Genomic DNA, 14,162 nt, shown 5'->3' with positions numbered 1-14,162 from the left:
CAGGAGCCTTGGCCGAGTTCCACACTCCTCCCCTCCCTGTGCGGGTGGGCATCAACCCCAGCCCTTCTGGTGGCTGGCTTGACTTCAAAGCCTGGGTGTGTCCAAGTGGAGCAGAGGCCTCCGATCCTGTCTGAGACCAGGCTGGGTTTGGGGGTCAGGGCAGTGGGAACATGGGGTCTCATCCATTCTCTGGACCCCCACCCGCCCATGTCAAGTGGCATACTTGGGGAATGGCTGTGGCAACTTCCTGTGCCACACCCTCACCAACCCTGAGTAATAATCCAACTGAGAAGACGGAGAGGGCGCCTGAGCTTTTGCCCGAAACAGACTATAGCAGAGGCCAGTGCATCCGAGAGGCCACGATGTAAGAACACAGCACTTTTAATAGCGCTACGGACCCCAAGTGTGTGAACACTGTCCACAGTGCCGCACTCCCCTGCAGCAATGTCCTTCTCCTGGCTGGAATGCCACAGAGGTTCCTCTGGGGGTGGCGTCTGGAGAGCAGGTCCCATCCTGAAATATAGGAAGTGGCACCTCCCCTTGGGCATCGTCACTGGGCCGCACAGGCTTGTCAAGTCCTGGAGCAGCTCCTCCCTGCGATGGAAAGGAGAAAGTCTGAACCACCCCAAGGTGGTCCCTCAGGTCATTGCTTGGCCTTCTTCACAATGGTGCCCACAGCAGAGATAACGGTGGTCTTGGAGCCACTGGCACTGGTGGTCACTGTGACGACAGCTGGCAGGGTTGCTGTGGTGGTGAGGATGGTGGGCTGGGCTATGGTTGTCACTGGGATGGCCGAGTCCCACTTGCTCTTTCTCTTTTGGGCATCTGGGAATAAGGCAAGAGAGAAGTCAGGACCAAAACAAACCAAATGCGCCCTTTTCCAGAAGGCCAGCGGTCAGAGCTTAGGGAGCGGAAACTGAAGGGGCCTGAAACACAGACAGCCATGCAGCAGCCAGCGAACCGGGGAGCCCAGCCCAGGTTCCAAAGCTGGATCAAAAACTCCGGGCTCAGAAAAAGCACGGCAAGGCAGATCTCCGGGGGTGAAGGAGGGGTGAGGGGGTTGCCGTGGGGTTATGTTCCCCCACACAAGGCAGGGAAGCCTCCACTCCCTCTGTTGAAGCAGACAAGCTGCCTTCTACCTGCAACAGCTGTGCTGGCCGTGGTGGTGGTGGTGGCTGTGGCATTGGTCGTGGTGCCCTTCTTGGTGCCTGTCACAAACTCAATCTGGAGGGGAGAGGGAAGAGAGTAAGACCTGGGCAAAGCTGCTGATCCACGTCCTTTTGCCAGCTGTCTGCTCCTGGGGGACAGGAGTTTGGCACCACACAAAAGATGCGTTGAGAACCAGCTCTGCTGTGACTGTCCGGGGGAGGCGTGAAGGGGGTTTTTACTACTCTGAAGCAAGCTTCCCGAATAGACAATGGATCCCACCCGGCTTCTGCACACACCCGGGCAACCCCTGTCCACCAGCACAGGGGAAGGACAGCTCTGGTCCCCAGGCGCTGCAGACATGTCCCCACAATAAGCCTGGGGTTTAGGAGGAGGGAAAGAGAAGGAAAATTCAATCAAGGGTTAAGAATGAGAAAATCTGATCATCCCCCCAGGATCAGCTCCCAGAGGGCTGCAGGGGGTGGGGTGGGCTCATCTGGAGGCCACAGCTGCTGTGGGAGGGTCACGCCAAACCAAAGGTGGGAGGAACTTCTGTCTTGAGCTTTGTCTCTGAGACTGGTCGTCGAATGCCCCGAGGACATTTGGTCTCATAGCCAAACGTCTGTTCCCTGAAGAACCCGTACCACGTGGGAAGAAGCTGTGCTCAAGGTCCTAAAATGAGGGGTTGCCTGGCCACCAGGCAGGGGACCTACAGGGAAGCACTGAGGCTGGCCACCAAGGTCAGCTCTGGAGGTCCGGAAAGGCGGAGACCAGAGTGCTCCCAGAAGCAAATCCTTGCCTCCATTCAGGCGGAGGACACGAATGACCCCTGAGAGACAAAGCCACCAGGGTTCTGCAGCTCTAAGGTGGAGGGAGGGGACAATGCAGCAAACCACAAGACTCTAAGAAACCAAACGGAAGCAACCAGAAAGCAATTTCAAGCTGAGTTACAGAGGCTGGAAATCCAGCAAGGCCTGTTCTGTCCACAGGTATGCCTAAGGCTACTCAGAGCATCACCAGGCAGTGAACTGGGTGGGGCAGGGGTGGGGAGGGCAGGCTGGGAGCCCTCTGGGCTGAGCCAGCAGGACCACGCACTCTAAGCCTGCCCTTTCATCCAGGACACTTGTCCATCACTTACTTTGGTTCGCTCCTTTTTGGCCTTTTCCAGTTTGTCCATTTCAATCTTCTGGGCTTTGGCTACAAAGACAAGAGAAGCTGTTACAAAAGCAGCCGTGGAACAGCTCCCACTTCAGGCCGGCGGACCCTAGTCCTGGGCTACCTGCCCGCCCTGCGTTCTTGTTTGAGGCACTGAGGCAGCTGAGGCCCACATGGCCTCAAACTCGAAGGCTCAGGGGCTGGGGGCTGTGCACCTCCTGTCCGGGGGGGTCAGCTGCTCCTGTGCTGCGGCCGACTGCTGCTCCGTGGGGATGCAGGGGGCCCAGCTCAGGGTGGACTACCTCCCCACTGACTACAAGAAGTTGGCATGATGGATTTTTAGGTACAATTTTGGCAACTAATTCAAATTAAAGCAAGACAAGACTTGTGTGGGCCAAACAAAACCCATCTACAGGCCAGCTCTGGTCCATGGGCTGGTTCGAGACCTGTTACCCGAGGGCTTAGACCCTTTGACATTCCTCCCCGTTCTCCCTTTTGGGCTCCTTGAGAAAATGTCCTCTCGCTGACCTCAGAACATATCACCCCCTGCCTGCGCCACTGTCTACATCTGCTGGGCTGGCCTCTATGCACCTTCAAACCTCTGGGTGAACGTGGCTTCCTCAGCGAGGCCGCCCCACCGCCCAGGCCTGGTCAGGTGGCTGTGCGTGCACCCTGCTCATCACCACACTCACTGCTGGAATTCCTCCTCCAACCCTGTCTTCTCTGCTGTAGTGTAACCTCCTAAGTCAGGGATGGGGTCCGTCTCGTTCAAGACTATACCAGCTCCTCAGACATGGTCTCACCTAGTGGAGGCCCTGAAATACATGTTGCCTGATGACTGACTGACTGACTGACTGCATGGACGGATAGACAGGTGGATGGCTACCTACCTATGGCTACCTACCTAATGCCTCATAGTAGGAGTCCTCAGACCAGCCATGGGGGTCAAACATATCCTGAAAGAGAAAAGGTTAAAGCTATAGTCAGTAAGGGCTATCAGGTGACAAAAGACTTATTAGAAACCCAAGTCTTCCCCACCCCCCACCAAGTCTTTCCACGGATCTTCCTGGCTTGGAGTGCCCCTGCCACCAAGGTCATAGGGGCTCAGCTGTTATCTCTGGTCTTAGCCAAGGGGGTGGCCCATTTGTTCCTAGGAATATGAGAGCAGTGATGTGTCTGTCCATAGGCTGGTCTACAGCACAGAGTCCACACTCAGGCCCTAACCAACCAGGGGCCCAGGGGCCGATGTGTTGCTGCAGTCTCTTTGCTGGGTTATTTCACAGCAACAGAGGCTCAGACAAGAGACATGGGACTGTGCTCTTTGGCCAGCATTGCTGCCACACGGACCTTTTGGTGGCTCCAGGCTGAAGCCAGCGGAGCGAGCACAGGTTCCTGGGTGTCCTCCCTCAGCCCTCAGCCTCCACATGCAGGACATACCTTTGGGTAGTTGGTGCCAAGCTCATCAATTGCACAGAACTGAATCAGCTTCTCATAGATGCTAAAAGAAGAATACCGGCACTGAGCAGGCCCTCATCCCAGATATCAGGAGATTAAAACCATCCAGCTCCTGGGCTCAGACGAAACTTTAAACCCGGTAGAACTGTTCTAAGCAAGCTTCCTGATGGGAGGGGAAATACCCACTGGCCTGACATTAAAAGTCACTTCTGGGCCTCCACTGTCGCAGAGAGATGGACTGCTAGCCAGGGGCCAGGATGAGTGTGGTGCTGAGGTGAGGGCTGTGTTTTTTGGGTCTTATCTGGACATCTGACCTTCGGTTTGTGACTGGGTTGGGGCTACCACACTCAGGCCCACACGAAGGCCAGGGCAGGTCCCTGCTGTCATCACACCAGACTCTTTCCCAGGTGTGTCACTTGCTCAGGCCCTGGATAGAGTAAGACCCAGACACACTCTGTTTCACTGACCTGCATGCAGGATCAATGACTTTTTAGAGGTGAAAGAAGCCACAATAACGGTTTAGTCCAACCCTCTCGTTGCACAGATGAGGAAACTGAGGCCTTGTGAGGTCCACGCTTTAGGAGCAGAGCAGGGACAAGAACCCAGCTGGGCCTCCCCGATTCTGGTCCAGGTCTCTTGGCTTCCACCCCACAGACTGGTTTATGTGTTGAGCCTGGATCGTGAACAGTAAGCCTCCAGCTGGGATAACGCAGTCTGGATGATGGCCACTTTGGGCTCAGGTGAGGTCTTAGCTGGGCCTCCCCCTGTCACCTCCATGGGAGCATCCTGGTCCCCAGGCCAACATCAATGACTCAACTGACTCTGCAGGCTCATGCGAAACTCACCTGGGGTTCCGAAATTCTTTCTTTCTTTGGATAATGTAGTTCATATCCATTCCCTCCTTTATCTTCCGCTCATAAAGCTTCTGGATCTTGTCCTATGGGAGAGAAAAAGAAGGGTGCTTGGGACCTCATCCCACCCCTCACAATCCCAGTCTGTGGTCACGTGTGGTGTGGACACATGGACACAGGAGAGCCCCAGAGCCAGGCAAGGCCCTGCTCCAGCCATACTGTCTTTCGCCACCCAGCCTTTGACCAGCGCTGAATATGAGTGAAATAAACCGAGACCAGCCTGTTTTTGTCTGCTTTCACCTGACTCCTCCTGGATGGCCAGTAGAGTGAGTAGTAAAAACGTCAAGGCAGGGAAGCCACGGAGAAGACCATGGATGAATCGCACCTGGTTCATCAGCTCCTGAATCATCCAAAGGGGGGTTTCAGGCCCTGGCAGGGCTGGGCAGGGGCGCGGGGCTGGGCGGGGCTGAAGGCTGGCTTTACATTTTAACTCCAGGTTAAGTCCTCAGCCGGGGACCAGGAGGCCACGTCCTTTAGGAGGAAGGAGTTGTTGTTTGGATTTGGTCTCACGTACTTCCTAGAGTGTCCTTTGTGGGGCGGGAGGCTCACGGATGGCTGGTCCCCGCCACTTTACCAAGAGGCACCGTCAGGGCTCAAGAGCTCAGCTCTCATCAAGCTCCCTTCCCCTTGCCCCTGCTGTGGCTTATGACAGGACACAAAAGAAACACCTGGCAAAGATCCAGGCCAGTGTCACAGGACGTGTCCCAAGGCCCACAGAGACGATGCCCGCAACAACTGGTATCAATGCTACCCAGGTACCCAAGTCTCAGGGCAAAGCTACCTCTGAGAAGGAGCAGTCTTGCCCAGGAGGCTGGCGCTGGCCCAGAGCAGGGTCCCTCTGCAGCCTCCCCCCGAGGTGGCACTTAAACAGACTCTCCCGAAGGGAAAACATCTGGGGGATCCTTCACCTGCGAGAGGAGGTGGGCTGGGCTGCAAGTCCTGTGTGATGCCCTCCGGGATCATCAGGAGAGGCCATCGACCCTGTTTGTCAGGCCAATCTCTCTGCCGAGACTGGCCAGAGGAAGCACTGAATGGCAGAGAGGTTTGCTTAATACATTTACCAGGTAGGAGAGAAGCCCAGAGGGACAAACCTCAATGTCACCTCACAGGTGATGGAGGGAGGCCTGATACAGAAACCTCGGCATATGCAAGTGGACCTGTATCTTACAGGTGACTGTTCTGCGTTTCCTGGGCCATCAGATGGGTTCCCCTATCTCAGGTGAACTAAAATGTTTGCTGTGTCATCTTTTCTACCATTAGGAGGCTCTAAAAAAGGAGAAATACCCTTAATAGAAGGCTGAGCCGGCTGGCTGTCTCTGCTCGGCAGATCGCCAAACCGTCCTTACAGGCTGGGACTTGTTACCTGGTGTGGAGGTTACACTACGCTCGGGGGTGGTGGGCAAGGGGTTGACTACTCAGCAAAGGGAGGAGACTCCAGGAAAAGAGAATCTGCCTGCGACTGCAGTCCCAGCCTGCTGCATTCCATAGCCCCAGGTCCCATTTGTCACCCATCCGTCAGGGCGGTGCCATGTGGTGCCATGGGCCTGGGCACAGCCAGGGGCTCGAGTAGAACCTATGGGATCGAAGGTGGAACAGGGAGGCTGATGCCACTGCTGGACAGCCTTGGGTCCTATTGTTTGTCACAAGGCTCCACTCACAGGGGACCCGCAGAGGGACTAGAAGCAATCAGAGGCTGAAAAGAAGGTGCAAACCCCAGTTGTCCCCTGAGGTCCTGCTCCCATGGGAGTAACTGCACTAAATACTCCATTTCCTTGGGATTTCAATACCTCAGGTCAGGTCTGTATGAAGTTGTATCAGATAAGAAGCTAGTGAACTGGCAGTTTTGGAATCAGAGGAAGCAATTTATGCATAAAAACTCTTTTGTGTTTTTGTATTTCTATAATTTATGTTACATTCGGATGGTCCCCCGGTTTCTTAGCAAAGTTCCTTCTTTGCACAGACACGGTATGTCACCTTCTCTGCCTAGGCTTACAACCTCATTGAGGGCAAGCTGGGATGCCCAAGCTAGAGCAATACCAGGTGACAGTGAGTACAGAGCCAACTCCTGAGAGCGGGCTAAGGGAGGTACCCAGCACTGCAGGTTCCTTCCCACCTGGGCTGTTTCTTTTACAGAAGCCTCTTCAAGCCAGACCACACCAGACACTGGACCCAGGCCACCTCATCCACATGGGTCTCAGCAGCCGAGCTCTGTGCTTACTTGTAAGTGATTTGAACACCTGCCAGGGGGTTCGGGCGGGATCTTAATTTCATCAGGTGACATGTTCCGGACTCTTTCAGAAAAGGAGGCTGTTGAGAGAACAGAGAGAAAAATTCCGTGGGGGGTGGGGGTTAGGATGGGGGATATATATATGGACAATGCAAAGAAAAGCCCATAGAACGTTTTCAGAGAGGGAGGAACGCTATGAAATATTGTTCAGAGTGGCCTCTCTCAGAGGGTGGTGTCCTCTGAGTTGAAATCACATGACCAGGAGCCAGCATGCACCGACCTGGGGAAGAGAAGTTCAGGCGGAGGGTACGAGTGTCAAGAATGCGTCCTACCACGTGACGGCAGTTCACTCTTAAGGAAAGGGTACGTCCAGGGTGTGCTGGTAAATGTGTAACAACCCGCTGGGGGTGGAAGGTGGGAAGGGAACAGCCACGATCGGCAGCTTCTGCCAGCTTCTGTGGTGTGAAGTCTCCCGCCACGGCCAACTGCAAGCTACCAGTGTGAAGTTGCTGAACCCAGGGCAAGAAGAGGTGCACGCTGGCTCCGTCCCTCACACCCTCCCAGGATTCTGGGAACTCCGAATTGCTTGGCACCATCCTTCTCGTCTCGGGTTATCCTACCCAAGATACAGGGGAAGCAGGGTTCGGGGCTCCCTGGACTCAAAGCACTGAAAAGTGCCTTGGGCACGAACGGCATTGAAAACATGACCTGTTGGTGGTTAGCTTAGGGTCTTTTAAAAATAAACCCATCAACCCTCTTTGGTCCACCTCATTCTTGGGAACAAAAGGCGTGATTCTGATGTGAAGAACCGCAATTCCCAAGGGACAATTCCCCCGGAGGCCTCCCACTGCCCACCCAAGTCTCTCTCCTGCTCCCCACTCCCTTCCCTGTGGCCTCTGGCCACCCTGGCGACTGCAGAGTCCTGCTCTGGATCACTCAGACAATGAACTGTTTGTTGTAAGATTCTGTCTGTGCTCTTTCAAACCGTTTCTCATGAAAAGGGCCATACAATGAGCAAAAAGCAGGCAGAGTGGGGTGGGGCAGGAAGAATGAACAAGCCAGCACCAACAACACCCAGCAAGTGCTTACTGGGTACCCACGGTGTGCCAGGCCCCGAGCAAGGCTCTTTCTTAGTCCCACGTGGTTGGCGAGACTGCCTGGGGATGACCTAGCACAGCCTCCCCCTTCTCTCTTCCCAAGGCCGGGTTAATGTTTTCTTAGCAGATAAGGTGCTTTGATTTCCGCTGTTACTGTAAAGAACGGGGCTGAGCAGGGCTGCGGGTACAGCTCCCGCCTTCGCCAGTCTCAGCTGTTGCCAAACAAGGCCGCACACACTGCCAGTACGGAGGCTGGGCCCGAGCCCCGGGCAGAGGCCCAGAACACGGCTGCCTGGGCCGACTCTCACTGTTGTCAGTGGAGTCTCACCGAGGCGCCCCAAGAACGGAGAGCACTAGACCAGCCATTTGGGTGAGGACAAGAGGACCGAAGCTGGGTGACACAGCCACTATAGACCTGAGAACCAGTGCAGCCCAGGAGCAGTTTCCACCAGGGGACTGCGTGCTTCTCCGGGCCCAGCACCTCCCTTCTGTCTCTCGCCTCCTGAAGCAAGGGTGACCCCCACACCTGGCTGCAGTTCCTCCTTCCTCCCAGCTCTGGGAGAAGCAGTTCTAAGCCTGACGCTGAAGCAGGCTGTTGAGGCCAGCCGGCAGTGGGATTAGCTGGGTGAGCTGGTCCTCCTAGTCCACGAGCATCAGCAACGAAGGCAGGCAGGGCCTGGGCAGGCTTTGGGCACAGAGCAGGGAGGGCTGAGCGCTTCCCTGGGGTGGAGAGCATGCGCCAGCACGTGACACAGAGACAAAGAATGCCCTTTGGCATTTGCCAGGAAAGAAAGCCTTTTGGAAAAACAGGGTGTGACACCGTTGCCATAACAACCCAACCACACTCAGGCTCAAATGGTATACAGTAGATGGGGTAGAGAGGCCCCCTCCCGAGCTCCTGGGTTAGGAACAAGAGAATTCCTAGGAAGCAAATGAATTGGCAAAAAAGTAACTGGCAAATGAAGGGATACATTCAGGAAACGAGATAAGAGTGTGTGTATCCCACTGATTTCAGGAGCAACCTTTCCGTGATTCTCTTTCCCGAGTCCCAGAACGAATGTAAAGTAGAAGGCACCAGACCCACACATGGGGCTCTGGGAGCAGCCACAGAACCTCAAACCATTTTCCCAGGAAATACACTGAGAAACGCGCCCAGGCACCTGGGGGCAGCCCTTGTCTGCGGCTGCTCCTGTGTCTGCTGGGGTCCTGCTCTAGGAGGGCAGCCATGCTAGGAACGGGGAAGCCTGCCACCGGCGTGAGTCACCCCAAGTCAGACCGCAGCGATGGGATCCATAGCCGCCAGGTAGCAGTCGGGGCAGGACACTTAGTCGGTTGGGCTCCGGTATGGCGGGCAGTGAAGGAACGCCTGGGGGTGCCATGGGGCTGTGAGGAGGCAGTGGGGTGTCTCTGGCTCACGAGAGACATGGAAAACCCACTGGATCACCACCCTGGTGCCACTGCTCCAGGCATGCCCGTGGGGCATCAGTGGGCACCTGGAGGACACGGACAGGGCATGCACGCTCAACTCCGTCAAGCGGCTACAGTGCTGGTAAGGCCTACGGGTCAGGTCCCTGCTTCCATTTGCTCCATTAAACCTGGGGCTCCCCACACTGGGGAGCAACCTGAGAGCCCTACATCCAGAGGATGGACAAAGAGAGCTGAGTTCAGTCAGAGGGGCTGACAATGGCGGCACTGTGAATGGAAGCCACTCTGTTCAGCTAAGCTATTACCTCCTCAGTGAGAAATGGTAACAGTAATCAAACAAAGTGGCTTAAAGATCTATCTGTGTCCTCTGCAGGCGAATGGATGGAAGAAATTGTGGTGCAATCCTACAATGAAAAAATAGTTAGCAATAAAAAGAAAGAAACTATAGATATGCTCAACAACATGGGTGGATCTCAAAAACAAAAATGACTCCATTTGTATGAATGGTCCTCAATTGGGAGCGATTTTGACCCCCCTCCCCGGGGGATATTTGGCAATGTCTAGAAACATTTTTCACTGTCGCATCTGGTGGGGGAGGCGGTGCTACCGGCATGTAGTGGGCAGAGACCGACGATGTGCTAAAACAGTGTACAATGCACAAGCCAGGCCCCCACAACAAAGAATTATCCAGCCCAAAATGTCAATAGTGCCGGGGTTGAGAAATCTTGATTTATATGAAATTCTAAAAAGGGCAAAACTACAGTGAGGAAAGATCACTGCTTGCCTGAGGCGGAGGAGGAAGCTGTCCCAGGGGAGGAGCGCATGGCCATCTTGGGAGCGAGGGAGATGGTCTCCAACACAGTTGTTGTGGGGGTTGACGCGACTACACACATCTGTCAAAACTCATCCAAACTTCAAACTGGCGAATCTTACCCTATGTAAGTTACACCTCAATGAAGCTATTTTCTTTTTCTTTCTTTTTTTTCTTTTTTAAGCTGAGCCATCCTGCCACCTGTTGGCAGCTCAGCGGCTGCTCAGCTCAGGCTGGGACTTGAACCGCTGTTGCTCAGAGCTCAAACTCTTGAGCAAGCTCTTAACCAACTGAGCCACTCGGCCGACCCAAAGCTATTTTCAAAAAGTGGCAAAAAGAGAAAAAGTGAAAGCTGGTTGTGGAAGAGGTTGGGGCGGAAGCGGCTGATGCCCCCACATACTCATTCCACCGCTTGCCCAGAACGAGCACTGCTAGCCAGAGTGGAGGGCACTGTGGCCCTGGACTCCACGACCCCACTGCCACTCCCAGTTTCTTGGTAGTAAACAGCAGGGATGGGTGAGGCGGGGCAGGGGAGAGGGGGCCGAGGCTCCAGTCCATACCTGCCCCTGTGGATCACCCACTCAGGGAGGCCACAGGCTTCCTGGCCAAGGGTGTGCTCTGCTTCCTCTGCCCACAAAGCCAATTGGTGCGCCCCCCACAGCACCATGTTCTAAAGAGCAAACTCTAGGGTTTTAGGAAAATTCCAGCTTTTACAGGATTTGAAAGACTCACACTCCATTCATCAGAAAATTCAGGAACAAAGGCAGCACCCTACTGAGAGGGTCTGGGCTGCTTGGAGTGGTCATGTTCCTACGCAACCCTTCCTCAGAAGGCAAACGTATCGAGTAACTTTCAGGTCCTTCAGTCGGGAAAACCAGGACAGGTCCCCAACTCCCACCTGCAGTGAAAAAGGATTCCATCCAGATAAAGGACAGGCGGAGGGCTGCAGGGAGCAGCATTACCAGCCTGAGCCCTTGGCGCCCCACGGCTGGAATTAGTAAGAAGGCACAGAAGCAGGCTCTGCAGGCCGCCTGTGGAGCTGGGGGCAGGAACCCCACTTTGTAAAGATTAAGCAGGCAGGGAGAGATTGTCACAGTCGAGTCGCCACAGAGAGGGAGGGTTGACCCCTCTGTGAGGTTTGGCCAGGCTTTGAGAGCAGTGACCAAGTCCATGGCCACACTGAGGGAGTTGAGGGACTCGTAGAAGGGTTACGAGGCTGGGTTAACACAGGCCTGAGGTGACACATGCGCCACTTTCCAGAAATGTACCCGCCCTGCCCTCCCAAGTCACAAAGGGTGCGAGGCGCCACGACTGTGAGGCATGTTCTCCCTTGGGGACAGAGCAAAGTGTCAGCAGAGGCCACATGCTTGCTCCTTGAGCAAATGAATGTGCCAGCAGAAGGGGGAGAGGGTGTCCAACGACAGAGGACAAGCCCTGGGCACAAGGGAAAGAGCTCCCAGCTGGGGAGGCCCTGAAGCCCTCCTGACAACACTGGCAGCTGACCAGAGCCCAATGAAACACACCAGGAATATGATTTTCAAAGAAGAATTGTTCCCTGCGTGTCTTACCCAGCCATCTTAGGAAATGCCAAAGGCCCTGAGAGAGAGCAGGACAGACAAAGCTCAAGGCAGAACAGCGGCTTTGGCCGAAGCAGAGAGAAGCCCCACGCCCAGCAGGCCCCGCGTGGCCGGGAGCCAGTTCGCTCTGGGCAAGGCTCAGAATGTGCCCTCACGGCCCTCCCGTACTTACCAACTAATTCCTGTGGATCCCGCTTTTCCACTTCTGGGTTATCCTGCAAAACAGAAACCATAATACAAGGAGGTAAGCATGGCGTTTCCAATCCAAAGTCACTTTCCACAGAGACCATTCGGGATACTCAAGGAAGGAAAACGAAGGCACCGCAGGGAACCCCGACAGTGAGCCGATGCTTTGGGGCTTTCCGGGACCCCTGAACCCCTCTTCTTCCCTTATCAGAGCAGCCAGGGCGCTCCAGTCGCCCGCTTCAATCTCTCCTCCACGGCCTCCAGCAGAGGCCAATACCCACCAAAGCTGAGGAGAGCAAATGCCAGCCATCCGTCACCTGCACACCTGGTCCTGCCCGTTGCTGTCCCCTGTCCAGCCACCTCAGAACACGGCCACCCCAGCTGGTACTGAGGAAGCAAGGGGTGGTTACTTTATAACGTGAGATACCATGACTAACACACAAAGACTACCTACTCCCAAGAGCTTTTTCTTTTAGTTTAAGCAGAAAAGGGAGACTTTATCACAAGGGAACCCCGGAGCAGGCATGTCGCCAGCCTTTGATATAAAAGGGACCGAACCAGGCCCCAGTAAGGCTCCGGCACGGAGGCAGCTTCTCTCCCTGGCTGCCCCGCTCAGCTCTCTTTACGTCGGCTTTACATTCTCCAAAGAAAAGCTTTCTCTGATGCTTAATGCAAACTACTGCCCCACAACAGCCACTTCCACATGTCCTTCGTTTTAGCCGCATGCAGAAACCTAAGAGCAAGGTTTCTTATCAGACATTTCTCTGGACTTGCTCCGTATCTCACTGCCCAGAGTAAACGCTTCATCGAAACCAAACTAACCTGGAGAAGGCCCCCCGGTCCCAGCCCCATCACGAGCCTGGCACAGGGTGAGGGAGGCCATCCCCTAATTCCCAATGGTACGCAAGAACATCTGTGTCTCCCATTTCTGGGGAAACCCAACCCCTCGATCACAGTTAGATCGAGGGGTCTTGAGGGCCACAAAACACTAATAATCCAGGTGGCAGAAGTTGTGCTCCCAGGAAGCTGTTGGATCTCACTTCCTTTTGCTTTGGTCGGCGAGGGAGGACAAGACAGTAACAACTCGAACAGGACCTGCCCACAGAAACGGCTGTAGAGCGCTGTACTCCACTCACACAAAGAAACATGTCAGAAAGGAAGGCGCAGGAAGGACACCTAACCCCCTCCCACGTGATGGCTCCAAGCTAAGACCAGAGTCGGAGATCTTAGCCCCCTTCCCCAAAAAGTCCCTCCGGATTCTGCGACAGGCCAAAATCCCCTCAATTCTTCTGAACACTGCAGCTATTCATTCAACCTGGACGGGCATAATGTCCAGGCCAGGCTGCTTAGCAACCCGGCTTCTCTACCACCCGCCCCCTGCCAATCAGGTGGGCAAAGAGGAGGCCGGCTTGCGCTGGGGTAGAAACGGGTCAGGAGGCATGCCTGGAGGACTGCCATGCCAGATTCAGGTTGGTCATCTATCAGCTGCTCCACAGAGAGTGCCAGTCTCCAGGGGCCCACAACAATCCCTTTGTGGCAGGGACTCTGGAGGAACCAATGTGAAAAAGCGTGACAGTAACAAAATGTGGGACCATAAAGGGCCCTAAACACCCCCTCAGGGGACAGCTTTCTGGTTACTAATTGTGGGAAAACATCAGTTGGGTACATCCTACCTCCCCTCCCAGGCCAGCTGGCTGGTCGCCCTGCACAGTGCCAGCCCCTCTCCTGGCCCCAAACGCAGGGCCGAGGCAAGATATTCAGATTGGAATTGCTGGAATTCTACGTGTATACTCCAGAGACACAGGAAGTTAGTCATCAAACAAGCAAGGTCTCTTCAAAGGGGACTTGTTTACTCCTGGGCCTCCTTGCGTAGGATTAAAGGTCCTGGGCTTGCCGGCCGAGTAGCGCGATGGTTAAGAGCTGGCTTGGGACACCAGAGGGTCCCGGTTCGGATCCCACATATGAGGCCAGTGACACTGCCCTCTACAGCTAGGATGCTGAACAACAGCTCAACCTGGAGCTGGGCTGCCATGAGTCGCTGGCGATGGCGTAGGCTACAGCCCCTGCTGCAGTGGGTTGCCATGGGCTACCATGTGTAGCCAGCAGCCAGCATGAGGGGCCCACAGCCGCAGTGAGCGGCCGTCCAGAAGCCGGCGACTGATCTGCCTCGCC

General features: G+C 55.1%; 1 protein-coding gene across 1 annotated transcript in view; it reads right to left on the bottom strand.

Moving 5' to 3' along the window:
• Window positions 1-365: 365 nt before the first annotated feature.
• The window catches only part of SAP30BP (SAP30 binding protein), a 32,855-nt gene continuing 19,058 nt past the window's right edge, over window positions 366-14,162 (bottom strand). Inside the window, exons 4-11 of the mRNA XM_019644392.1 lie at window positions 11,977-12,019; window positions 6,886-6,974; window positions 4,602-4,693; window positions 3,739-3,799; window positions 3,206-3,257; window positions 2,285-2,343; window positions 1,140-1,224; window positions 366-825 (exon numbers count right to left, since the gene is read on the bottom strand). Coding sequence (XP_019499937.1) covers window positions 644-825; window positions 1,140-1,224; window positions 2,285-2,343; window positions 3,206-3,257; window positions 3,739-3,799; window positions 4,602-4,693; window positions 6,886-6,974; window positions 11,977-12,019 — 663 coding nt within the window. The 3' untranslated portion in view covers window positions 366-643. The remainder of the gene's footprint in view (window positions 826-1,139; window positions 1,225-2,284; window positions 2,344-3,205; window positions 3,258-3,738; window positions 3,800-4,601; window positions 4,694-6,885; window positions 6,975-11,976; window positions 12,020-14,162) is intronic.

Source organism: Hipposideros armiger, unplaced genomic scaffold, assembly GCF_001890085.2.
Source record: "Hipposideros armiger isolate ML-2016 unplaced genomic scaffold, ASM189008v1 scaffold_87, whole genome shotgun sequence".
Classification (NCBI taxonomy): domain Eukaryota; kingdom Metazoa; phylum Chordata; class Mammalia; order Chiroptera; family Hipposideridae; genus Hipposideros; species Hipposideros armiger.
The sequence above is the reverse complement of the archived record's forward strand: the minus strand, read 5'-3'. Positions and strand labels throughout refer to the sequence as shown.